Genomic DNA, 26526 nt, shown 5'->3' with positions numbered 1-26526 from the left:
GGCGTTTAGTGTAATTGATATGTGGTATATATCGTATTGTTTAGGCATGTTTGTTTGCTCTGCTGGTATTCAAGGCGAAAGAAGAGGCGAAGATTGATTTTCCCCGCAGTCGTTCCTGCTCTCTCTACAGGTCACAGATAAGTTGTCAACGAAGGGCTAGGTCCGGTGTAAAATGCATCAAGGCTAAACTCTCGGCCATTCCGTAAGAGAGCGGGTTTCATCTCGACAAACAGCAGCACAGCGTCTGCCATTTCCTTCTGCTATGAGACCAATGTGTTTTTATTCAACAAATGCAGGGGGCGGAGAAGGGAGCTATGTTATGTTGCTTTTCAAACCATTCACAGCCAAATGAACAGGACACTTTTCAGCCTTTTTATATGCTTTATGTAGGGATAAAACTTGAAATCAAATATTCAAACTGAGTCAAACCAGGCAATGGCTACAGCTGCTTAGAACTCATAGTACACAAGCCAATTAAATAAAATTGATAGAATCGGACTCAGTTTGGGCAGCAGTTCGTACACATACTGTGCTGCATTACACCTACTGTACAAACTACTCTTAATGATCTACCATTGTTTTTCTCTTGAAGTCAATAGGTATGCAATTGATGTCATTTTCCAGGAAGTAACCTTGTAGTTTTGTAGGCTTTTTGAATGGTATTCAGCGCAAAAACGTAATAAAAGGCATCAGGCAGAAGTAAATTTATCCACAAACCAAAATTTAATTTTAAATATAACTGTGTTTTCACAAATTTTATAATATAATCGCCAAGCCCATTCAAAAGATTAGGGGACATGATACGGAAGTAAAGTGGAAGAGGGGGTTACTTTCACAGGGTATAACGTTCTGTAGCCTAACAAACACGTGCTTTACTACATTGGCTCTTTCCCAGGTATGGCATCCTGTTCCTATATATATCCATACAGTGGTGAACTACACATGATGGTTCTTATAAGCCAATTGATGAGTACATGAAAGCCAGCTCCCCCAAAAGTCCCTCCAGTACAGCCTGTGTATATTTCATCAGTGTATCTTATATAACCATTTCTTTTTTGGTACTTGCATATTGAGTAAAAAGAGGAGAGATCCTCCATGCCGGAGCAAGAAAGAGTAATTTTTATGATCCTATCTCCAACTTCAAAAAAAGGGGCTCAATCATGGAATCTTCAGTCACGCCACCAAAAACTGGAGGCGGGTAACCAATCTTTGATTAAGCTTCTCTTAGTGTCACAGAGGTTCTGTGAACTTGCCAGGACCCTGGCTTTGCTCTCTCTTATTAAGCTCCTCAAAGATTCAGATTACTTCAAGCCATTTTCACTGGCATACGGCTTCAGCCAGCGTCTCATCAGAGAGCAGATTGAGACCAAATCACTCATGCATACACACTTGGCTAGGAAATGGTAAGGTCAAAGACTATGGTAAAGCCAAGTATAATTAATGCAGACATATAGATTAAAAGCCAGGTTGTCACTGTGGGGATGTTATTAAAGCCATGATATATACAGTACATAGCTTTTGGTAGGATATCTCTCTCACAGAGAGGAAAACAGGCCACTGAGGATTTTCAGGATCTCAAATTTTTTGAGGAATAAAATCAGCTCAAGCAATCTTATTTTACTGACAGTCAAAGGGGAAATGGTGTTGCTTGCTCAGTATTTCTTTTTTATCAATATTTTCCACAACACTGTGGATTAACATAGCTTACTTCAAAATATGAACCATGACGGTGTCATTTTCCATTAGCTTATTCCATCTCCTGTATTCATCATTACGTCTACAACTGTTAAATGTCAACCTTTGAAAGTCATCCTCTCCAATCCCATGCAGGGTCTTGCCTCACTGAAAAATAAGGCGCAACATAAAAACGAATAGAATGTGTTTCTTTCTCTGGTTGAGGTAAAGACTTGATGGATTTTTGCTGAGATTAAAGCTGCCACGTTTGTTCTAAACATGTCTGTTTACTGACACCATTCTGAGAGAACAGGGAGATTATTTCAAATCGCATTATCTTTTTAGTTGGTGGTAAAAATGTTGCTTTAGCTTCATCAGGACATGAAAGATGTCTGACTGTAGGGCTGGCCATGGGGGACTTAGAGGAGATTTCCCTTCACAGTCTTGCCCAGGCAATTTAAAATAGAATGATATGAACAGTACAAAAACAGCAAAATTGGCGTAGGAGACCAATGATAGAGCCTCTCAACAAATATCTAACAGTGGAATACAAAGCAATTGCCTTTGAAGCTGTGGAAGTCAACAGACCACAGTACTGAATTTGCTGAATGTGCAACAGCAAACCTATGGATCTCGACAACCAGAGGTTATCCCAGATCATGTGTTTAAAGGTTGAAAGCTTCAGAGCCTAGGTGTCATGGATAATACCTACTCAGATATCTTTAGGAGCCTCTTCTATCTCTCCCCTTCTCTCTGTCCTGGCTTAACTTCACCTCTGTCTGACAGTGGAGCTGCCATGCTATCGATCCTCCCACACCCCCACCTCAGGCCCAGACGGCGGGCACAAGGGCAGCCACTAAACCTGTGGGCAAAGAGAAAGAGGACCCCCCTACTGAATGCAATTGGGATTTGAGAAAGTTAAACACTTCTCAAGCACAAAATTCCAGCCTGGGCAGCAGAGAGGGGATTCTCTCTCCAGGCCCTGTGGATGCTCCCGATCAGGAGGTCAGTTCTATCATCACAGTCCCTCCTACCAGCCTCCCCTCCCCAGCATCCTCACCGCTGTGGAGGGGCTCAGCTCTCTCATTTACTTCAAACGCTCCTGTCAACACTTTTGCTGCTGCCCTTGACTCAAGAACGCCAGGTTGAGGTGAAGAAGGACGAAAGTGCAAAATGGAAGAAGGGGGATATTGGACAAAGTGTTGCAGAGAACACACTATTGGCTGCACTAGAGGGGGAGGGAGCCTACCTTGAGATCTTGTATTATACCCTGCCTGCGGTGACCTCAATGAAAATGATAAATATAAAGTAGAAAACATTCCATTGATACCAATGACCATGAAACATTACCTTGACAGAACAAAGTTAGTCATGATAGTCATAGCTTCATCTCCTGGTCTTGTCCATCCGTACGTTACAGAATCCATAGAAATGGAGCATACAGAGCTGAAAGCATGGCTTTTGAAAGCATAAATGGACCTCTGCTCTGTGAAAACCTATCAATACACATATTGAATATGGCAGTTAAAGGATGCTCTGTTGAAGGTCACCTGGAACTGAGTGTGAAAAGATAGGAAAGCCCTTTATTCATACGTTGACATGACTAGCTTAACTGTCCATACTTTCACAGTCAGTCCCAGCCAAGGTTCTAAGGAGAAGGAGTGGGATGGAGAATGGTGAAAAGACCTGCATGAAATGACCGTCAAATGATAGTGGTTTCATGGATCATCTACTGCTAGCTGTTACGGTTGTCACTCCTGTACATCCTCCCCAGTGGACAGCTTATTGCCATCCTCACTAGTAAACCTACCAAACATGATTATAAACAAAAAATACAAACAGTTGGGACAGCCTGTCAAACCCCTTTCACTCCCCATCAAATACCACACTCAACATACCATAGATGTCCTATTCCCTCTCCAGAAGAATGGAGTATGGATCCACAGACACATGACCAGGAAGCTGACTGAACTACACACAGGTCTCAGGGCTTAAAGGGGGACCAAACAAGCTAAATGCATCCATTATGTGGCTTGTCAGAAACATTACTTTACCTTCAGATTAGCTTTTGCCTCACACCATATTCAGTGCTAAGATTAACTGCACTTACTCTGCACAGCCTAATATAAAGCTACACTACTGCGCCATCGACCTAGCTACAACCCAGCACCTCCTCTGTTGTTCATGAGAGGTTAAGTGCTTTCCTTTCACATCATAGGTTCAATATATGTCCCAGTTTTAACCACAGATATTAATCAAATGCTGCCTTCTCATCTTCATAACTGACATTAGACTGCTCAAAGCCCTGCTCGGTGGATATATAACCTCTAAAAGTCAGGACCATGTTTGTACAGAGAGGGCTGAACAACAGAGCAGAACAGAGGAGAGGCTTTGGACTGGGGGAGTGCATCAGACACAGGCCAAGCCCAGAGATAAAATCCTGGTACATCCATTCAAATGTACTCTCACAGAGTTCAGGTTGTTCAAGAGACAGGTCTTAGTGGTCATTTAGAAAAGCCTCCGTTCATGACGCAACAGGCATAGTGATGGGGCCAGGCAGTTCAACAGCGAGCCCCACAGATATTTACTAATGGAAGACAAGTGGTGTGTCGGGTACTACTACACAGCCATCAACCATCTGCTAAAGGGCTTCCATTGGACTGCTTTATTGAGTCATCTTGACAAGTATTACCGTTACTTTGACTGCCCTGTGAGAACTCCTGCATGGCCTTTATCTGTACAGACCTGTGAGTCTCATTAAACAAAAACCTGAAGCAGGGAAGGTGGATGTAGGCTGTATCACCACAACAAAAGAACCATGTTTACAAGTCCAAGACAAGCATATTACATAGACACAATGCAGCGCTAGGCTCCAGTCCTGCAGTGCTTTCCCCCTCAACACCCCACCCCCTGGGGGTGAGAAGACCTTCCTTCAAAGATTATCAGTTCATCCAAAATGTGCAGGAGCATGAGACGACAGGAAAGGGACCAATATAAGAGGGGGGATGGAGGGAGCTTCAGCTTTTTATTTGTTTGTTGGCTTTCATATTAATCCATTGGAACACCACACATTTTTTCCTATTTTTTGGGCATGTGTAAATTATGTTTAAGAGCCATTAAATAGAAGATGAAATTTTCAATGGATAGCATGCGAAAGTATTAATTGTAAAGGCCATTATTTGGTGTCCATGAGGCTGAATCAGCTTAGCCACTCCATTCCCCATTTGCATACAAAATGCTTTATTTTGGCAATCAATGAAAGTGTTCCACTGTATGTGTAGCTTATCACATGCTTGCAGGAAATGGATTCCTTAGCCATCTCGTTAAATTCTGTTGATGCAGAACAATTTGAAACATGGCACAGGCTGCAATGACATTTAAAGATGCCTCGGCTTAATTATATTTTGCAAACATTTGAGGTGTTTGTCCTCAGGGATAAAGTGCCTCCACTACAAAGTTAACTTGTTAATAATTCAAAAATAATCTCTCTTTTTCGCAGAGCACTAATCATTATCTCCTATTAGTAGTGGTTAAGGGCATTCAAGGTGCCATGCACACACAGGGGAGACATTCTGCTGTTTATCCGCCTAGCGACAACTTTAAATGGAGTGCTCAGATGGAGCAGAAGTGCGACGAACTGTTTCCTAATTTTCTGTGATAAAATGCTTACCACGCAGACACTACAGACCTTGTAAACTTTTGAACCCCATGGTCAGGGAGAGAGAGAGTGGTTAAAAAATAGGAGGAACTGGAACACTCACCAAAATGCCAGCTTCCATTCCGCAGGTTCTTGTAGTGCATGGTGTAAATGCTCTCTATTATGTCTCCACCCGGCACAGCCAGAAGAGGACTGGCCACCCCTCATAGCCTGGTTCCTCTCTAGGTTTCTTCCCAGGTTCTGGCCTTTCTAGGGAGTTTTTCCTAGCCACCGTGCTTCTACACCTGCATTGCTTGCTGTTTTGGGTTTTAGGCTGGGTTTCTGTACAGCACTTTGTGACATCAGCTGATGTAAGAGGGGCTTTATAAATACATTTGATTGATATTATCTGATAAGAGATAAAAACATCTATTAGGAAACGACAAAACATGCTCTGTAACCTGTTTGTCATATTTCAACAGTGGTATCTTATCTGAGACTAACACAAACACTCAAAGTGTTTGATTACACATACAATACAGTATATCAATGTACCCAACATACTATTCAGCCGATTTGCGCTATTCCAATACTGATAAGACAAAACTAGCATATTGTTGACTGGAAATGAAACATTATGAGTTCTTTAAGCTCCAACAGAAAAATGCTTTAGTAATCCCAATCATAAACATACCTGAATATACAGTGAATCAGAATACACACAGTATGTGATTCATGTAATTACCAGAGAGAATGTATGTTGTCTCTTATGCTTTGTTTTAGTTTCTATGTTGATGCCAGACAGAAAGTATTTTAATGTAGATGGCATCAACATCGTCTTCTTCATTAATGCGACAGCACAGAATGCATATCATTTACCAAGTGGCATCAGAAACACTCACAACAGAACATGTATACAGTATATTACATGAGCCTACTGTATAACAGAAAGTCTAAGCTTTGAGATACTGTATTCCTTTGAGTCGGCCTATTTCATCTGGTTGAGATGCTTTAAGGGCCACATATAGTATAACAGTATATAGGTGATACATGAGAGCAGTCTGTGGTCATCCATAACAAAGACTCTCCTCTCCTCACTATGTCCAGCAGGCTCCTAGCCCAGCAGCTGCACAGCTTCAGCACTCACCATGTCACCAACATGGCAGAGGGAGTCCTGGAATCAGACAGAGAGGATGAGTGAACATATAGACAAAGACTGTATATTACCTGTGCTGCACTAGCCCTGAGGCCCTCCAGTACTGATATGGTAATAGTACCAGTACTGGTACCTGCAGGCATGTTTCTCCAGCCAAAGGGTGGGCACACTGAGCTGCAGCTTTACAGCACTGCAGCTGTGGGCAAAATCCTGATGGAGCAGAACCAAGAGGGGTTCAATAATCTGTGTGTTTGTGTTTAGTGTGTGTGTGTTTAGTGTGTGTGTGCACTTGCGAGAAAGGGCACACATCCAGCATAGCGCAAATAAACCTGCAATTTCACTGTGTACCTCACACAGCGCAATGCCATGGAGATGCTGAGACACCTTAAATAAAATCATCTCCACCCCCGCTGGTGAAGATCAAAGTTGTATCAGGTGAACTTCAGCGGCGGCTCCACCCTGGTGGCGCGCCCCTCTGGAGCCCAGCACAGGGCTAACACAATCAAAGGGGAAGACACAGATACAGTTCACAGCTGAGTAACTCTATATGTCAAACAAAGCTAATCAATTGTTCATTCCCTCTGTGAAAAGACGATCAGCCATGGCTTACCTTTAAAATGATAGGCCAAGCGGTTGTAATTATCCTCTCTCTCTCTCTCCCTCTCTGTGGAACAAACAGAACAGAATAAAACACAGCTTGTTTTAGTTCCCCAGGATTTCAGTCATGGAAATGCAAAAATACTAAATTACTATTTTTGTCACAGCAGATGTTACAATTGCAGCATCTAGATGTAGCCTAACAAAAAATGTTTTTAGAATGTGATATGTGGATTTGGTTTTTGTTTCTGACCTGGTTTCTTTCCCAATAATGAACGTTTATCTGAATGTGTTGATGAATAAGAAGCTAGCCTTCCCTTTGTCTTTAAAGTCTGGGTGGAGATGCTGTATAGTAGACTCTCATCCAGTGAGTTGGGTCTCACCACTTGTACAACCCTGCTGCAGGTCTGATTACGGTGTAAACAACTCTTGAAAGCTAACCAGCAGACACATATGCAAGCTCTGAAACAGCACAATAGGTCTACTTCATCATCATCATCATCATTAGTGGTAATGGCCACTAATGGCCATCCATAGATAACAGAACAGTTGTTCTATCTCTATGTGTCCACCAATATTTGATGTGTATTGATGTGTATACAGGGCTCATCTGTGAAAGAGAACGTCCTGTTAAAATAAAGGTTAAATAAAATAAATTACTTCTCTATATGTTTTGGGTGAGGATAATCATAAAGTTTGCACACATTTAAATTTGATCCCATGGTCATTTGTTACCAGTGGATTATTCAAAGAGTTGTCGCAACTGTCCTTCTTGTGATGCTAATAAATAAAGTCTGACAACAGCAGCACTAGAGCCACTCAAGGACTGTCCTAGCTGTACAGCACAGCATCCTCCTTCGACTCCATTAATCCACCTCATTCACGTTTCACAACTGTCTTTGTTCTATGAATATAAAGGCCTGGGATTTGTAACAGTGTGTCCTTCATGACACTCAAAGCCAGGTTCATCCACATCAATATCAAATAAAAAATTAAACCTCCTTATATAGGAGTGCACTGATTTAATATTTTGCCACCACTGAAAAAACCCTTGCTCCTACACTCAACTTGCAATTTGGAAATAAATTGACTGATTTAGACAGAGGCAGAGAGAGGGGGAGGGAAAACAACTTGATGTAAACCTGGGCCTGCTACGCGCTACCACTGAGTAAGGTGACATTGCACACCAAATCACTTGCATGAATATAGAGAAAGAAAACAATTTCCATTTCTGAAAGCAATTTTGTTTGGTGAAGGTGTGTTGATTGCAATGTGAATCTATTGCTCACAAGACGTAGAGGAGCATGAACATTTCATAAGAGTCAGTGTTACATTTTGCTGTTAATATAACAATAAGAGAACCCAGGACTTTTATCTAAGGAATAAGAAAAACTTGTTTTTCCAAGTACATATAGAAGGGCAAGCACGGTAGCCTCCCTCTGTTGTGCTTTGTACTGTACACTGCTGAGAGGGAGCAGAAATTGCCTGACTTTTGCTGCAGCGAGTCTATTGTATTTTAATTGAGCCTAATGAAGAATAATGAAGTAATTAAAGACTTGATAAGAGAGAGGCGCAGTAAACAGATAAAGGCAGAGTGCCTAGTATTACCAATGTGCCACACTGCAGTGTGAATTGGCCATACTCTCACACATACCTTCTGCGTGGCATCGTCCAAACTAGAGGCAAATGACCAAAGACACTGTCCAAAATGTACCCACAGACCTTAGTATTTCATTCCTCATAACGGCTTCTCCATGTGTCTGTGAGCATGCATGTGGTCGAATTCAAAATGTAATACTTCCCAGTTGGATTTTGGAAATGGGAGTACACTGTGATATTTTCACCACTCTGACATTAGCAGGTTTTATTTTTTGAGTAATTGCACAGCGTGATGTGTACTTATGGGTTTCCATGAGAACCATCAAAGTCTTATTTTAACAACACTGCAATTATGGGGAATATGGAAATACATTTTGAGCCAATTCACAGTTGAGTTGACTCGAATAATAGGAAAATAAAAGTGAAATGGGGGGAGGGTGACAGTGGTAAAATTAAACTCTCTTTTCTTCAAAGTACCCACAATTTAAGGCCAAGAATCACAATGAACGAAATCCCTAATACCCAGATATTGTTAAATGCTATGTGCTATAGCACATCCACAGTACTTTGAAGTAAGTGTGTGGTGCCAAAAACTCTCAGCATATCGCTCGCTATCTGCCGTATTAAACATCTGTAATCTCTGTTCAAATCATATGCTGGTTGGCACTGATAATCTACACATAATCCATTCCTCCAAGAGACGGTACACAAATGCATATTTGTTTCCCAGGATTAAAAGATTATGGTGGGTGGATGGCAAATAATGTACACTGGTGGCAGTTTTCACTGAATTTAATTTCAACACGAAAATTGGTAAGACCTGCAAGACCTATAAAGATTTGACTTTAACGCCACATTGTAAAATTATAATATCTTGAATAAAGGTAAGCAAAAGATGCTTGTGAGAGCTCCTGTACATTGATTCCATGCTGGCCATGCAGTTCACACTAACTGGGACTTGATCTGAGTGTTTTATGTTTATAATCTAAGTGTGAAGTTCAAGGATTACTTTGTGTTCCCAAACCACATTGGAGGAGGTATTTTGATGCGGCCTGCCTGAGATCAATGACAGACTGCTGTGAGAGACAGGGTGGCAACCTTCAGAGTGATATTACTGCAACAGCCACATTGTTTTCTTTCTTTGCATGCCTTCTCAAAATGTCACCTTCCAGGGAAAATGTAATTGCTTTAATAAATCTATGTACAGACCTCATGTGGCTAAACTATACATTCACACTCATCAAACAAAGTGAGTGGGCCCTAACCAAGGTCTATTGGACACTAGCCTTAGTGGACTAAACTCTGCTAGCTTCACCTACGCAGGCTACAGAACTATCACATAAAATAAATCATTCTGGGCAATTATAATTGCACAATGAACACAATTACTGTAGGCCAACTTTGGTAATGAGATTAGACTAACATTGTCTCAGGGAGACCTTTGTCAATATTCCTGAAGGACTGATACTGTAGGCCTATGTGAAATATCAACCATATGGAACTATATCTGTAAAGTTTAGACTAGACTAGGGTAAGTATTTTGTTCAGTGACTTGTCATAAATATTTACAATCTGGCCTACTGCTCTGAATTCAAAATATAATAGGACGCTCGACCATCCTCCCTGTACCGCCTATGCCATTGTAAATGGAACTTACAAAACTAACAGAAACCGCCATCTTTGTACTCATGGTAACTGACCCCGCCCTTGATTACAATTGCCAATAGCTGAGACGGTCAGTGCTATCTGGGATCCGTGTGACGTCCCTACCTTAAACCCGGCAGGCCTGGATAATTCCAGTCCTCGGGGCCTGATAGGTGTCACACTTAACTGCAAAAGATTCGACCTACAGGTTGTTTTATCATACTGAGGTGATTCAAAAAGTATTACACTAAAGGACAAGGGAATAAAATTGCGTTGCCTGATTGAGTCTAAAAACAGCCATTATAATGAGCCTGCCCTCCTATAGCTCCTCCCACATTGATCAGCCTACATTATAATTAGATTACAGACACGGAAAATGAAGGATGTTTTTATACATTTCAAATGGCCTCCTGTGGGTTCATAGACCAATCACGATGCGAATACAAATCAAAACATGATGTGACTGGTAAATGAGTTGCAGAAATCTGACCAATTGTATTTGCTCCTCAATTCATGACGCACCTTGGTTGGAGAGCGAGATAGCGGCAGTGTTCCTTTCCAATAGCTAAAGCTGCATTGCCATCTGATGGATATCTTCCGAATTACACCGTATGGCCTACTTTGTTGGACCGCGGATGACGCCTCTCATGGATGAGACTGCAAGCAGGCCTTGCTAGATATAATCCAGTATTGGTCAAATTAACGTCAAAAGTATATATTATTAACATTTTAGCTAACCCTTAACATTTTCCTAATCTTAACCTAATTATCATAACCTGCTACGAAAAGTAAAATCTGACGTTAATTTGATAAAAGCTTGGATGCCTTCCAGCCATGACTACTGCAAACTGCATGAAAATACACCAATCACAAAGCCAAAACAAAACAGGTCACTTCCGTTGAGCTGTAAAATCAAGAAGGATGCTGGAGGTTTGAGTTTCCACTAGTTACCACAGCCACAGAGTCCAAATTGACTATATCGTAAAAAATCGGTTTATGGGCTACATTTAAGGTGAGGCATAAAGTTAGCAGTGTGGTTAGGGTTAGGTTTAAAATCAGATTTTAAGAAGAACAATTGTAGAAATGGGCGGGGTGTAGCCATAATTATGACTTTGTGGTTGTGGTAACTAGTGACGACCAGATGCTTAATGTACAGCCAACGATACTCCATTCTCTACTATCTCTGGTACAGTTTATCTGTGACAAAATGTCGATGACAACTATGCAGAAGGTTACTCTGATTTTCTGCTCTGTCCTCTGTGTTTCGTTTTTCCTTCCCTAAATAATTTTACAGAGAGGGAAGAATGATGTAGGGCAGCCCGAGGGTAAGGCAGCTTATCACTGATCCGTTCTGATGTTGATGTGCAGCTCGGCTTTGATGCTTGGAAGATAATTCCATATTTTGCGTATCGTTCTAGCCATCTACAAACCTGCCAGCAAAGCTAGATAATGTATAATACGTACAGTAAGTGCATGTAACTATTGAATACAGCATTTCATATAAGTCTATGCATTTTGCCAATAGCCTACAACTGTAAGTTATTATAGCCTACAATTTTGTCATCATCATCAGGTTGTATGCATCTATTTAGTCTAGGAGGTTATCCTCTGTGCTGTGTTCTGCTCCTCATTGCCCTTGCCAGTTTTATGAACTCCCACACCATTCAAATAAAGTCATTGTAATTTGTCTTGTTTTTCCAGTTCTTCATTGTGACCATCTCTCTCCATAATATATTATACTGTATCTTTCACCCGTTATATCTGTCAGAGGTGTGCTGTGTTCAGTAAACTGTAAATTGATTAATCATTGAACGCTGCAGGCTTCTTCCGAGTGTGTTGATCAGTGCTCTCTGCTCTCATTCCTAGTTGTTCCTGGGTATTATCCTCCCATGATGCATCGCCTACAGATGCCAGAGGGGGGCCTCAGACAGTGGATGGAGGGGACTCATGACTCTGGGCCCCACAGCCCTGAGGTCCTGGCTAAAGTCAAAGGCATGGGCACACTTCAGATCCGAGGAGCAACTAAATCCAATCTGATCAGCCAGGCCATTCCCATCTACGGATTTGGAATCCTACTCTACATCCTCTTCAAGGTAAGCTGCACAATGTCCACCCTAGACTGGCTCAGTCAAATGGATAGACAAACTATTTAGAGGCAGGAATGTAGAAGATGTAGACTATTACAGTTTTTAACAGCATCCATGTAATACCTATACTGGCTAGGAGTCCAGTGCATCCAGTACATTACAAGGTGTGCATACCATAAATGCATTGCTGTATTCACAGATGACAACTAGGCCTAAAGGAAAAAGTACTAAACTGGTATGCCGATTTCCTACAATGTCATTTGAAGTTTGGCAGAAGAAGAGGAGTAAGTAGACAGCATCATATCATTAATAGCTAGGCCATTGTGAATGACACAATGATGTATATGATGTGCCTTTTATCTCATAGCGCAGTTGATAAGAGTCCCATGCACCTGACCTCCCTAACACACACCATTTAGGTCCTACATTCCGTGATGATTCACCCTGATGAAAGACTAATGCAGGATATAGCACACCCTGCGAGGAGAAATGTCATCTGACAAATGAGCTCCTCTCTAACAGTCACCTCTTTCATGACTTTGAGGGCTTATTTTCAATCAACTTCCTCATTGTTTCATTGTTTTGATCGTTCCATTTGTCAGGGCCCCTGCAGAATGTATCAGTAGCTCCAATTTAAGCAACTCCGTGATAAGGTAGATTAGGATCCTGTCCAATTCGCAGGGAGCTTTGTTCCCTGCCTTTGTTAGACCTGGATTAGCAATCAGAAGTAATGTTGTTTCAGCCCAGCAGTGTCTAATACCAATTACTGCATATATTTTGGATCAGCACTAAGAGGTTTAGCGCCATTCATCAAATGAATGCCAAGGGGGTAGGGGTGGGGGAGAATGTGACAGGGACGAGCATAGATATCTATTCATGTCCTATGTATCAATGCCACTCTCACCTTCCGTAATTAAGAAACATTGAGTCACAATGGTTGATTCGTTTTCATTCCTGAGTATTGAACGTGTAGTTCTGAACGTGCAGAGTGAATGTTGAATCTCAAGGCTTTCTGCAACATTGGAAAGCAACTCTAGATACGGTGTGTGCGCGTGCATGCATGCATGCATGAGTTTGCTCTTTACATCCCTGACTGCCATGTTTCCCTCCCAGCAGATGATGAGCTGACCCAGCTTCAGGAGAAGCTGCTGGAGACAGAGAGGGTGATGGAGAGGATCGTCTCCAGAAGGAGCAGCACTCCTGACAGGTAAACGGCCCATAGTTCCATTTACACCACTTCTCACAGCCCAGATCTAAGAAAAGCCAAATAAATTACTCCATTGCAGGGATAAATCAGGGTGGACGCCACATAAAAATGAAAGGGCAAATTCTTTGATTAACTCTCCCATATTCAGGCATTCCTTTGCTCATGTGCCATTTGTTTTTTTGTCTGGATCCAACTGTTAAAATATGACATGACAATCTTTATAGGTTCACACTCTTACCCACCATGCAAGTGTATATTTTGTGCTTCATGAAGATTGTACTTCATTGTAGATTTGATGCAACTTGAAGGAAAGCATGTACATTTAAAAGCCTCCTGTTTTACACAGAGATTGGGGCCACCATCCATGGAAGGTGAATATTCGATCTCCAATAACAGATCATATTCTTTCTTTCTTAATAAGGTGTATATTAGATCAATAACATGCAATTAGTGGCTCTCTTCATTTTCACCCCATACTGGAGTAGATTTCCAATCCTTTTCAGAGACAAATATCTTCTTTCAGGACAAATCTCAGCTATTAACTTCTCTCTTTACTAATTTCTGCATGCCATTTTTCACCTCTTCACAATAACTTCCTAATATTGCTCATCCTAGAGGCAGTGTTTAGGCATTTCATTAAAATGTGTTTGACTTAATATTTGTAATCTGTGAAAGTGTTGCAGGAAGGCATAAAAGGTTATCATGAGCATGAATAATCTCCAGGCTATAGATAAAGATTGAAAGCACTGTGGTATGAATGGGAGAAGGACCGCATTGGTATTGAGGCCCACTTTCCCCCCTCTCTGCTGCTCTCTGGTGGCGTGCAGCAGGACTAGCAGCAAGGTTAGAAGAGCATCCAAGCAGGAGGAGAGGTTAATGCGGAAGCAGAGTAAGATCAGCCGGGTGATGCAGGAGGTACGACTGATGGAGGTGGCCACACCTGAGATGGAGGCTGAGATGGTGCCCTACGCTGCTGACTGGGAGGGTAGGTTAACACAACACAGTAGGCTCCTCTGTCACTCACCACACATACAATAATATTCACATGAGGCTTTGAGTATTATTTATTGTACTTCTATAGAATTATGACAGAGGTAAAGTGGAAAAGGTAAGTTAGCAAAACGTTGGACTGTGAGACAGTTGATATTCTGATTGTCCCCTCTGGTGGAGTGGGTCCCTGTCATTCCATGTCTGTGTCTCTCTCTCCAGGCTACCATGAGGAGACCTACCCCCAGTATGAGGAGCCCAGCGGCAGTTATGACCCCATCACCATCCTGGAGGAGCCTGCTGCTGACTCAGATACCCACTGCTGATGCGGTGGTGGATGAGGAGGTAGAAGAAGAGGACGCAGAGGAGGAGGAGGAGCAGTAGCTCTGCCTGCCCCCACCTCCTGAAGGAGGAATGGAAGAAACGGGTAGTAGTCCCAGCAGAGTAAAAAAGCTAATCATATTCAGCGACCACAAAGATGTGTTTCACTACCCTAAGCAGGATACGGTCTATGAATATAGGTATGAAGAGGAGGAAGAGGAGAAGGAAGAAGAGGAGCAAGTGGATGAGACAGAGGAAGAGGAGCAAGTGGATGAGACAGAGGAAGAGGGTGTAGTAGGTGATGAAGACCCACTGATGGAGTCCGAGGCTCTCAGTTTTAGTTGTGACATCTGTAGTAATCCAGAAGCAGAAGAAGAGATGGAAGAAGAGTACATTCTACTGTCTCAGTCTGAAGAGACAGACAGCTTCACCCCACCATATATGTCTGGGGAGCTGGGGATTGGGAGTTCTCACAGGAGAGACAGAGGGCAGAGTCAATGAGGAAACTAGCTCATCCTAAACTAGCCTCTCTAGCCCTTTGACCTTACTGAATGTTCTGAATATTCCTCTCCTTATGCAAATCCCCGTTTTCTATCCTGCCTCCTTGCGTCCCAAGACAGAATATGCTGTTCACTGGGTGTATTTTGTGATCCTTACTGGACTACCTAATACTCTAATATTCATGCTGCTTTAAAGAAAACCATTTACCCACAATTCACCATGTCCTTTGATGGTAGACAAACTATCTGACTAACCTTATTCCAATATGGCAGTCAAGCATTGTAGAGACCCTGGTGTCCTCTGGGATAGATTGTAAACAGAGAGAGAGCAGGGACCCACATAAATAAGTAAACAGAGGTAGATCGTTCAAGTCCAGCTTTTGTATCTCAGATCTATTAAAAGGTCATATGAAAAATATTTTTTCAAACCAACAACTATTAAGCCCAGAATGTATTCGTAATAAAAAATGAAATTGTCCATGAGTTGGATCTGAGTCTCCTGTTTTCCTGTTGAATACACTGTACTACCATACCACTGTCCTAGCTGCCTATTGTCCTTTACGACCACATCATCACTTCACACACATCTCAGGGGTTCAGTCAGAGTATACATAGTGTTGTGGGTGCATGTGACTGTTGTTTGACTCATTGGAGTTTTATTTTTTTCATAATCAGAACTGTGTGTTTACAAACACTGTATATTGAACAATGTACACATTTTACATTACAGTGAAACAGTACTAAACACACTCATAGAATGAAAGGGCCTTGTTTCTTGGACACAAATAAACTTGATATGAAAAGCACAGTATTATTTTCTGCAAGGATCTCAGCAGTTTGCCTAAAAATTCAGAAGAGTTGGAACACATTACTAAGAAACAGGAATATCATGGTTGATTAAAGTAGACCCTTTTTCATAACTTACAATAGCAATGAGCTGCCTCATCAGAGATTGTTCTTTGCCTTCATTTGGTCTTAATTTTCCACTTAATATCTGTAAAATAGTTTCATATATTTTGTGAAAGGTCTTTGCCTCTCAACAAGTGTGGAGAGTGGCCAGGTGGTCTAATGGTAATTTCGCAGCCTCCAGCACATTTCTGCATTATCAGCATATGTTTGAATCCAGTCTACTGCCCTTTGACACAACCTCTCTATCTTTCCCCACTGTCATCCTCTCTTTCTATCTGTTCAATAAAGTCAGAAAAAATTATATATATTTAAAAGGAGGGTAAAGATATTTATTGATTCACAAAAATATAGAGAATAAAATCCTCTGGTATGCCAGATTCATAGAGAATGATATCAATATAGGATAACATGAGATATTAGTATGTGTGTTAATACAGACAGGCCTGCTACTATCCTTGCCATATCTGAGTTGTTTGGTCTCTGATAACGTGTGAAATGATTCACATTATCAGATGGATGTTATCAGTTCAACTAATAATGTCAGATGAAGATATGAGTGCATCTGCAAACCACAATGCCCATGGTCTTGTGCCTGATGCCAATAACCGATTCTGTACGTTATATTACTGAATATAATTTGTTAAGATTCCTGGGGACAAATTAGTAAATTATATTTTATTCAGGGAGTTGAGCATTTACAGTAGGGGCATATAAAAAAACCTGACTTTAGTGACTTCATCATCTGAAAATAATATAATCAGATATAACCAAACAGAAAAGGGACCAAATCCCGTCACCTCAAGAAGTGTTTTTCTAGTAGAGGGTGGGAGAGGAAGCAGGCAGAACAAAGAAACCCAGGCTCAGACAGGTCAGGTGCATTACAAAGTCCCGTCTCAGAGAGAGAACATCTGATAAAGTTAAAGCATAAAATTGGATTTTGTCTCCAAAGGCACAATATGTACAGCTATTTCACATACACTGTAAACGTTGTTAAAGTGCACCATCCTATACATTCTCATACTTGATAGTGTGATATGTTTTACAAGATGCACGGACTGTGTGTCATGCCCTTGGCTTGACCTGGTCTGTTCATGTCCAATTGACTATCTGTTTTTATCCTATGTGTCGGTATGACAGATATTCCCTTCAATCATGTGTGCTTCAGGCTCAAAAACAAAGATTCAATGAGTGTAAACTAAGGATATGGACACACTTAAGAACAAGATACAGGTAACTGCCAGAATAAAGAAAACACTTGAGTAACTTAAGGATACAAAGTATTATGAAAGCAGGTGCTTCCACACAGGTGTGGTTCCTCAGTTATTTAATCCCATCATCCTTAGGGTCATGTATAAAAATGCCCAGTTACCCATTATTTTGGCTACCATGGCTAGAAGAGAACTCAGTGACTTTGAAAGAGGGGTCTCAAAGAAGTATAGGGGGTTTAAAAGAGTGTGTCTCTCAGTCACCAGATCTCAATCAAATTGTAAACTTATGGGAGATTCTGGAGCGGCACCTGACAGCGTTTTCCACCACCATCAACAAAACACCCAATGATGGAATTTATTGTGGAAGAATGGTGTCGCATCCCTCCAATAGCGTTCCAGACACTTGTAGAATCTATACCAAGGTGCATTGAAGCTGTTCTGGCTCGTGGTGACCCAACCCCTTATTAAGACACTTTATGTTGGTGTTTCCTTTATTTTGGCAGTTACCTGTGTCATGGATATGTATAAATACATAAATAACAATATAAACACATACATGGATGTGAATGTTATGCGATGTTCAAATAAGTAATATTAGTGACAGTTATGAAGTTAGTGTTATTTGTTAGAAGCTTTATCTTGAATTATGTTTTCAATCTTGAATGGGTCCTAATTTGTAACCTAATGGTTTCCAGTCCAATATTGAATAAGTTAAAGGTGGCATGTGGGGGTTAATTACTACGACGATTAAACTCTTTCAACCAATTCAACATGAAGATGAACAGTTTTTTTTTGTTTTGTTGTTGCAATAAATGTTAAATTCATTGAAAAGTAATTAATGGTTAAAGAAATGTTAGAATTCCACAACGGATACATAAAGTAACAGAATTCATTGTTACATATTTAATTTAAAACATGATCTATTAAAATCAAGAGTGGATTAGTCTTTGTGCTTGTCCTGTCCACTGATTGACATATCCTTATCCAGAATAGAGACTGGAAGGGTTCCTAAGGAGCACCAGAACACATACACACACTCACAGACACACTTGCAGACAGTTTGTGCCGCCACACCATCCTCGGCTTAAGTAAATTCCAGGGGGGATTCTCGGACAGTGTTGGGTCCCCATGGTGACCCGGGATTAACTGCAGCCCTTGGTGAGGGGACTGATGGACTAATGCAGGCCCATGAGTAGGCCTTCAGTTAGGGGCAGGTAGCTTCTCAGGAGGGAAAGGAGAGAGGATGGCTGCTACTCACAGGCCAGCTTGCTGTCAAAGCTGGAGAGAGCAATGGCGAAGGCTTGGAGGGCACACATAGGGTAGTTGTAGTCCATAGTGAATACATCCTCCGCAACCCGCCCAAACTGCATCACAATGTAGTCCGCTAAAGGGGTTAGGAAGAAACAGAAAACAAAGAAGTGATAACTTGATAAATGTGGGGTTTTAGTTACATAAAACAATATAAACTATCATTACTCAAATCAAAGTTTATTTGATTTATTTGACGTACACAGATTAGAAGATTCAGACCTTAAAAATATCACTTTAAAAGAAGTGAGTGAAAAGATATTTCTTGAATAAGTAAAAATATGGAGAATAAAAACCCTCCGGTATGCCAGATTCAGAGAATGACATAAATATAGGATAACATGAGAGATTAGTATGTGTGTTAATACACACAGGCCTGCTGTTATCCGTGCACTGTGCTCTGTACTTTGTCTGCATACCAAATGGCACCCTATTCCCTATATCAGGGATAGGCAACTTCGATGGGGGTGAGGGCTACAAAATAGATCATTTTTACATTTTATAGTTCATTTCATGCAATTCTACACGTTGCCATTGGCTGTAGAGAAAGTGTTGCAGTGTTAAAGCAAGATTGCTGCAATTCTACATATTTTGCCATGGGGTGGAGAGGAAAATTAGCTTTTTTACAGCTAATTTCCTACAATTCTACACAGTTTGACATAGGGTGGAGAGAAATGTTTGCAGTTTTTAATATGATATCTGAGTGAGACTGACTAACCAAATCAATGGGGGCCCTCCAGCCGGTAATTCAATAGCTGGCCGCAATACTAATTTAGCAATCCCCCCAAAAATGTTGATATGGGCTAATTGACTGACTATCAGTGACTGACATAAGAACAGAAAAACTGCTGATGCACAACCACATTTCAAAATGACACCTTGTGTATTCTACTATTCTAACTCGCAACAGTAAGTTGAGACCCCGACTGATCAGAGGGCCTTCAAAAGGGGGGCCACGCCGCCGGTTGCCCATCCCTGCACAAAGTATTTGACATGCAGGCAGTAAGAATCTGGAGAGCTCACGGTCATTGTCGTGGATGATCTGGAAATTCTTGACTGAGGCCTGAGTGACTCTGCCGTGGAAGTTGAGAACGTAGGACTGCGTGTCGTCGTTCCACACGGGGGTCTTGTTGTGAAGCTCGATCACGCTTTCTGTGCTCTTGTTCTGCCACCGCGCCAGTAAAGACTCATGGTCCTGAGGTGAAAGGATAAGTCACAGACAGGTGAACCATTACTCAAGGCAACCAACTGAAACCCCACCACCAGTCCCTAACATAATCTACCTACATTTAAGAATATTTTTGTTGACTTACATTCCGTGGGCAGATGGCAACTCTCTCATGGTCCATGTTCATTCCAGGAATGATGACACTCATTTTACGAGGTCCCTTGAACCCTAAAACATTGGTTTCCTGAAAAATAAGTACAGTGGGGACTTATATTATGGTCCAGTCTATGTCCACCACAGTATGAGTCCTCGTTGATAAAGTATCAGGGCAAAAACGTTGCCATTTAAATGTGAGCACTAGGTGTCACTATGTTCCAACATGAATGCTCTGTGGCTTTGCCTACTAACCCCATGACATTGTATGGGTTCATCCAGGTTTGCCTCTTTTCTTTTATTTGCTATTATTTGTGTCTGACACACCGATGTCTCCCCAGATGAAGGCACTGTTATTAAGGGGCTACGGGGGCTGGTCCTAATGCCTGAGAGTAGTGCTCTGTGTGCGGTCTCTGGATTCAGTGTATGGATTTGACCATGCTTGCCTCTCCTCCCTTATTTGTGTCTGACACGTCCATGTCTCCCCCAGACTAAGGCAATGCTAATTAGCTATGGGCCTGAGAGTAGCTCAATGTTTGCCTGTTTGTATCTGGGTAATAGACAACAGGAGGACTCACATAGCAGACAGCTGCCAGCTCCTGCCGCAGGTTAGTAGCCTCTAGGCTGGAGGTTGTCTTCCCAGGGTTCTGTCCACTGTCATACACTGTAAACTTGGTTCCCATGAGGTTGGATCTGTAGAGAAGAGAAAACACACTGAGGATACAGAGGGACTGGGAGAGTATGCCATGCCATACCAAAGGGACAAGGAGCCATTGAGACAGATGAAGGCAGTGGCCATTATCCCTAATCAGCCACCTCCTGGAGCCCATCCTTCAAATCAGACTCAATGAGCAGGAAAATGGCTCTGCTAATCAACCTTAAGAAAACAATACATTTGTATCCAGCCCATGATGCGCAATCAATGTAAATGGTTTACATCATCATCATCATCAACAACATCATTGTTTTTGGTAAACGGTTGAGTCATTAGTCGTTCAAAAGTCACCATCTCATTATTTCAAATTACAATTAGTGTTTATCATATCTTACAGTACATGCAATCATGGTATTTATACTATTGCCATAGTAAATTGAATTTATGAATTAAAACTGCATTATTTCGTTATTAGCTGTCAAAATAAATAATTGTATGGCTATAAACAGTTGGAGAGGGTTAGATGAGATGTCTGCACAGCTAGGTTGAATAATGGCTCATATCTCTGTTAAAATCTTTACCTCAATCACAACTGGAGCCCCTAATGGAGGATTGGACGGCTCTTAAAGGTCAATTGAAAAGTCAGGAGCTCATTTATGCGGCCTGTCCATGACTCTCACAAGTGGCAGGTGAAAGGTCAGCTGCTATTCTCAATCCAGCTCTCCATCAGTCAAGTGTTACTGTGATGATAGAGGCGTGAGGAGCGAGAGGGACGAGAGGCGCGGAGGGGAGCGTAGCCTATCGACCAGCAGAAGCAGCCAGTACACCAGATTAATGAAGAGCGTGGCCAGGCCATGTTTGATTAGGCTACCTGGGGGGCTCTCTCTGTGGAGCCACTGTGCTGTGGCAGAGCTGATGCTATCTCTAAGGAGCCCTGATGTCACTGCCTTCCTGGAAATCAAAGCCTGGAGCCCCGGCACTATTCTATACTAACGCAGACAGTGAGCAGGCCCAGACAATATGTGACTGGTTACAGGATCGGCGGCGTTTGAGGCTAGTTTCTACTTCACAGCAGGGCCGTTTTAATATATTTGTAGATTGTTTTGCACAAATGCCTTCTTGAACATGTGAACTTTCATGTGCCTTAATCACAAACTTGTACGGGATCCGTAAATATGAATAAAAATGTTTAATTATGAGCCTAGTTTAGCCAAGGAGAAAGCCCTGAGCTATATAGGGAGAAAGACAGGGTCCTTCCTTGCTAGCCACGATTGGTTGAGATAATGGAGGGTCAACCATGTTGACGGTTGCTGGCCATGCGTTTACATGTGAATTCTTAAAGAGATGGGTGGGGCTAAGGCTTAAGAGAGTGTGAACAGGCGTAAACAAAAAAGAGCTCATTAGAAGAAGAAAAAATCTGTTAAATTTTACATAAACCCCCACAGCAAAATCTGGTCACAGAAAGTATTCAGAAAGTATTCATACCCCTTATTCCATATTTTGTTGTCGTTTTTTTTCTTTCTCACCCATCTATACACAATACCCCATAATGACAAAGTAAAAAAGTTGTGATTTTTTTGAAAATGTTTTGAAAATGAAATACAGAAATATCTCATTTACATAAGTATTCACACCCCTGAGTCAATACATGTTAGAATCACCTTTGGCAGTGATTGCAGCTGCGAGTCTTTCTGGGTAAGTCTCGAAGAGCTTTGCACACCTGGATTGTATGATATTTGCACATGAAAAAAATTCTTCAAGCTAAAGTTGGTTGTTGATCAATGCTAGACAGCCATTTTCAAGTCTTGCCATAGATTTTCAACACGATTTAAGTCAAAACTGCAACTACGCCACTCATAAACATTCAACGTTATCTTGGTAAGCAACTCCAGTGTATATTTGGCCTTGTGTTTTAGGTTATTGTCCTGCTGAAAGGTGAATTTGTCTCCCAGTGTCTGTTGGAAAGCAGAGTGAAAGGATTTTGCCTGAGCTTAGCTCTATTCCGCTTCTTTTTATCCCCCAAAACTCCCTAGTCCTTGCCGATGACAAGCATACCCATAACATGACTCAGCCACCGCCATGCTTGAAAATATGAAGAGGGGTACTCAGTGATGTGCTGTGTTGGAATTTCCCCAAACATGTGTTAGTATTGTCGAGTAACTACAATGTTGTTGATCCATCTTCAGTTTTCACCTATCACAGCCATTACCTACGGTTAAATAAAAATAAAATAAAAACATAATTCCACTGGGTATTGTGTGTAAGTTATGGGTTATTGTGTGTAGGCCAGTGACACAAAATCTAAATTTAATCAATTTTAACACAACAAAATATTGAAATACTTTATGTGAATACTTTCTGAAGGCACTGTATGTATGCGCACACACACACACAGACACAAAGCTGATGAATCAAAACAATGTAGACATACTGTAGTCAGTGCAGACCCACCCACACATCCTTATAGGAAGCGTCTGCCAGGGTGTGTAGGCTGCAGCAGTGCCCCTCTCCCCTCTCCAGTGTGCCCACAGGGTCTCTCTGTCCTTGTTTTAATCAACCCTGGCCCCCTGGCTGCCAACACGCAGGTGTTGCTTCCTCATCCCAACAATTAGCGCTCAAACGGAAGTAATGAATCCAATTACTTTGTCTTCTCCAAGAGAGCAGCCAGGTGTGGGCCTGCATAGCCCCCAATTCATTACAGCATATATCAAACAGCACATTCATTCAGCTACTCCAAAAAGGCAAACGTCCTTCTTGCATAATATATTTAAGGTTAGAGAATCCCATGGAGTTGACAAATAAGTATGAGCATGCACTCAGTAGCTTGCTCTACTCTACATTGTTGTAATACCTCTGCCCATAGGCCTACAGTCTGAAAGAGAAACAACCATCTTCCACAGTTTCTTGGAAGGTAATCTGGATTTCCCATAATGATGAGCTCATTATTGTCAAAATGGCAGCTGCAGCCCCGTGGTCAGAAGAAACAGCAGCAGACTCACTCACCTCAGCTTCCCGATGAAACTCTCCCCCCCTCGAGACAGATCAGTGGGATCGATGGAGATGAGGTAATTAGATGTTTTGCTCTTCTTTCTCTTCCGTCCAGCTAACAGGAACACCTATGGCAAGAACAAATCCAATTAGCAGAGCAACTTCATCAGAAACAACACAATCATCAATAAGCCCTGGGACTTGAGGCTGCAACACCTAAATTAGCCTCATCTAACCAGCTCCACTAAACAATCAAAGCATGTACTCATTTCACAGCCTGTCACGGTTGATTGGTAGTGCTAATTCATAGTGTCATGATGGTATTTGACACCAGTTTTTGTTCATAGGCAGAGGGCCAAGTGGTGTCAGGATGGATGGTGGCCCTAAAGCAGTGCTGTTCAATTCTGGTCCTGGAGGGCAGAAACATTTCTGATTTTTGTTTCAACCTGGTAGTTAATTGCACTAACCTGGTGTCCTAGGTCTAAATCAGTCCCTTATTAGAAGGAGAGGATGAAAAGCAGTCGTTTTTTGGCCATCCAGGACCGACATTGAACAGCCCTGCCCTAAAGGGTCACACTTTGCGTTCTGTCAGTGTGATAAGTATTTATCCTTCTGCTCCACACTCACCTTCTTCCCATCCTCCCTCTCCAGGTGGAGGTAGTAGGTAGGGTACATGCCTCGGTCCATGCCCTTCTTGTCTCTGGTGATCCTGCACTTCACCGTGATCCCCTGAGGGGCTGGTCTCTGGGTGAACTCTTCCAGGTCGTCCACGTCGATGGCCGGCTCACTGACGGGAGGGGTGGACGCTGAGGCTGCCTCCTGAGGGACAGAGGGACACATCAGTCCATGTCACGTTCAAAACATCAGATTATCGGACCTTCGGCTGTTCTGCTTCCCTTCCATTATAAAACGGTAATGGTTATTATAAAACATCCAATGGGGCCTGAAACTACATTAGCACGTTGTGTTTAAAACCATGAGGCTGTGTAGACACCATCTGGGTTTCAACAGTGGGTTAGATCCACATTGAAGGACCAGGCAGCGAGAAGACATGATTAACAACCAAACTTATAGTAAGAGACAGACTGTCTCAGCAGCTTGGTGACATGGTCAGTTTCTCAGGGTAGCTTCTAATGTCACTCCTGATGTCAGGTGCCTCTCTAAAGCCCACAGTACACTAAAGAGTCACTTCCCCTCAACCTCCTCGAACCACAGGAGACTACACAGCCCACCGCCTCCTCTGACTAGCTCTACCTCTGAGTCAGACAGCAGGAGAGGAAAGAAACAGCAGAGAAAAATTGCCTGTTCTCACACCACATTTCCTGCAGGTTTAAAATATTCATACAAATAATAATCAGCAGTTATTTCGGAATATGACAGATGATAAGTCAGAAATACCAGAGCTAACCTAACCTAGTCATTTTGTGGACTGTCATTTGTCTTTTCAGGGGGGTATTTTAAATAGCATTTCAAAACTGCCAGGGGGCCAAAGGGCCAGGGTATGTCATCTGCATGATAGAAAGCCATGCCAACCGGAATATTATATTCAGCTACCAAAGAATTCAGCAAGGACATGATTCAGAGAGGCAGTTTGATATACAAAAACTCCCCTTTCCCCTCTCAGATGGATTCATGAGACTGCTTATGTTCTGAGATCCAGGGAAAAAACTCCCATTTCATCAGAAGATGTCTGGGCTGCTTCCATGCATCAACAAACTACAGTTCAAACGACAATAATAAAGCTACAAAAGAGGAATAGGTTGAGCATAATGTAGCCCAAAACACAAAACTGCTCTGTCGTCATTCCCCAAATGGACTAATGGCTGAGCCCCGCTGAGCAGAGGAACAAAGCAAATAGAGGGTGCATTAGTGCACACTGTGTGTAAAGTAAAAGCTCCATCCAAGAGTCAGGAATCAATAGATGACCACAGAGCATCAAATGGTGTACCTTGCAGGACTTCTTGCTGGTGGCAGAGCCTGGCCGTGTGTTACTGTTGAGCTGAGAGGAACTGGAACTGACTTCATCCTCGTCATCCTCCTCTTCGTCAAAGTTCATACTACTAGAAATACCTTCAAACAGAAAATACATAATGTAATGGCATTGTCGTGCTCCTAGTAATGCTGTTTGAATAATAACAGAACTGTAAATGCATGCTGCACCATACACCAAGCACTGTACACAAAAACACAACACACAGGAACATAGACACATACGCCTGTTCTGAAACATCAGTTCATGGAGAGGTTTGGATACACTACTGTCTAAAGGCAGGGTAGTGTTCTGGGTAGAGTCTGAACTGTATGAGGCTCTCTCTCCAACAGGGAAAGAACCATGAAAAGCTGCCAATACACACCTGTAGCGTGCTCACTAAAAGCATCACAACATAAGCCTCAGGTCATAGTATACCTGCTGCTTCCTGAATTGGTTGGTTGCCCATGACAATTTTTAAGAAAAATGTATCTAACTGTCACTGTACAGTATGTTTTCAGCTATCAAAAGGTGGTGGAAACTGGAAACCTATTTACCAAGAGGAACAAAACAAGTGGAGTACTGTTGATGTTTTTAGTAAGGTGTTATTCATGATGTAATAAGCATGATGTTACTGTTTAGTTGGCTTAGATGTTATTGTTCAGTTGGCAAAGATCTAAGGGGAAAGGAGAGCTGTATTTGACAGGTCTTACTGTATAATAAATCCAAGGTCCTCACAATCTCATAATCTCAGACCAA

The 26526-nt window shown here is 41.9% G+C and overlaps 1 protein-coding gene, 1 long non-coding RNA gene and 1 pseudogene across 5 annotated transcripts in view; 1 reads left to right on the top strand and 2 right to left on the bottom strand.

Moving 5' to 3' along the window:
• Positions 1-366: 366 nt before the first annotated feature.
• LOC139562812 (uncharacterized) lies at positions 367-11165 on the bottom strand. The gene is made up of 3 exons (XR_011672450.1): positions 10830-11165; positions 7078-7131; positions 367-6960 (listed from the first exon to the last, which is right to left on the bottom strand). It is a non-coding gene; the product is annotated as an uncharacterized lncRNA (long non-coding RNA).
• A 45-nt stretch (positions 11166-11210) lies between these two features.
• LOC139562811 (protein RIC-3-like) lies at positions 11211-15892 on the top strand (annotated as a pseudogene).
• A 151-nt stretch (positions 15893-16043) lies between these two features.
• LOC139562810 (tubby protein homolog) overlaps positions 16044-26526 on the bottom strand; it is a 114337-nt gene continuing 103854 nt past the window's right edge. For all 4 annotated transcript variants that reach the window (XM_071380906.1, XM_071380908.1, XM_071380909.1 and 1 more), the window contains 7 exons: positions 25747-25868; positions 24426-24617; positions 23814-23926; positions 20734-20848; positions 20148-20246; positions 19858-20029; positions 16044-18910 (listed from right to left, as the gene is read on the bottom strand). In XM_071380906.1, the coding sequence (XP_071237007.1) occupies positions 18777-18910; positions 19858-20029; positions 20148-20246; positions 20734-20848; positions 23814-23926; positions 24426-24617; positions 25747-25868 (947 nt within the window). In that variant the 3' untranslated portion in view covers positions 16044-18776. The remainder of the gene's footprint in view (positions 18911-19857; positions 20030-20147; positions 20247-20733; positions 20849-23813; positions 23927-24425; positions 24618-25746; positions 25869-26526) is intronic.

The sequence above is a fragment of the Salvelinus alpinus genome, chromosome 33 (genome assembly GCF_045679555.1).
Source record: "Salvelinus alpinus chromosome 33, SLU_Salpinus.1, whole genome shotgun sequence".
In the NCBI taxonomy this organism is placed as follows: domain Eukaryota; kingdom Metazoa; phylum Chordata; class Actinopteri; order Salmoniformes; family Salmonidae; genus Salvelinus; species Salvelinus alpinus.
This window is presented reverse-complemented; position numbering and strand designations above follow the sequence as displayed.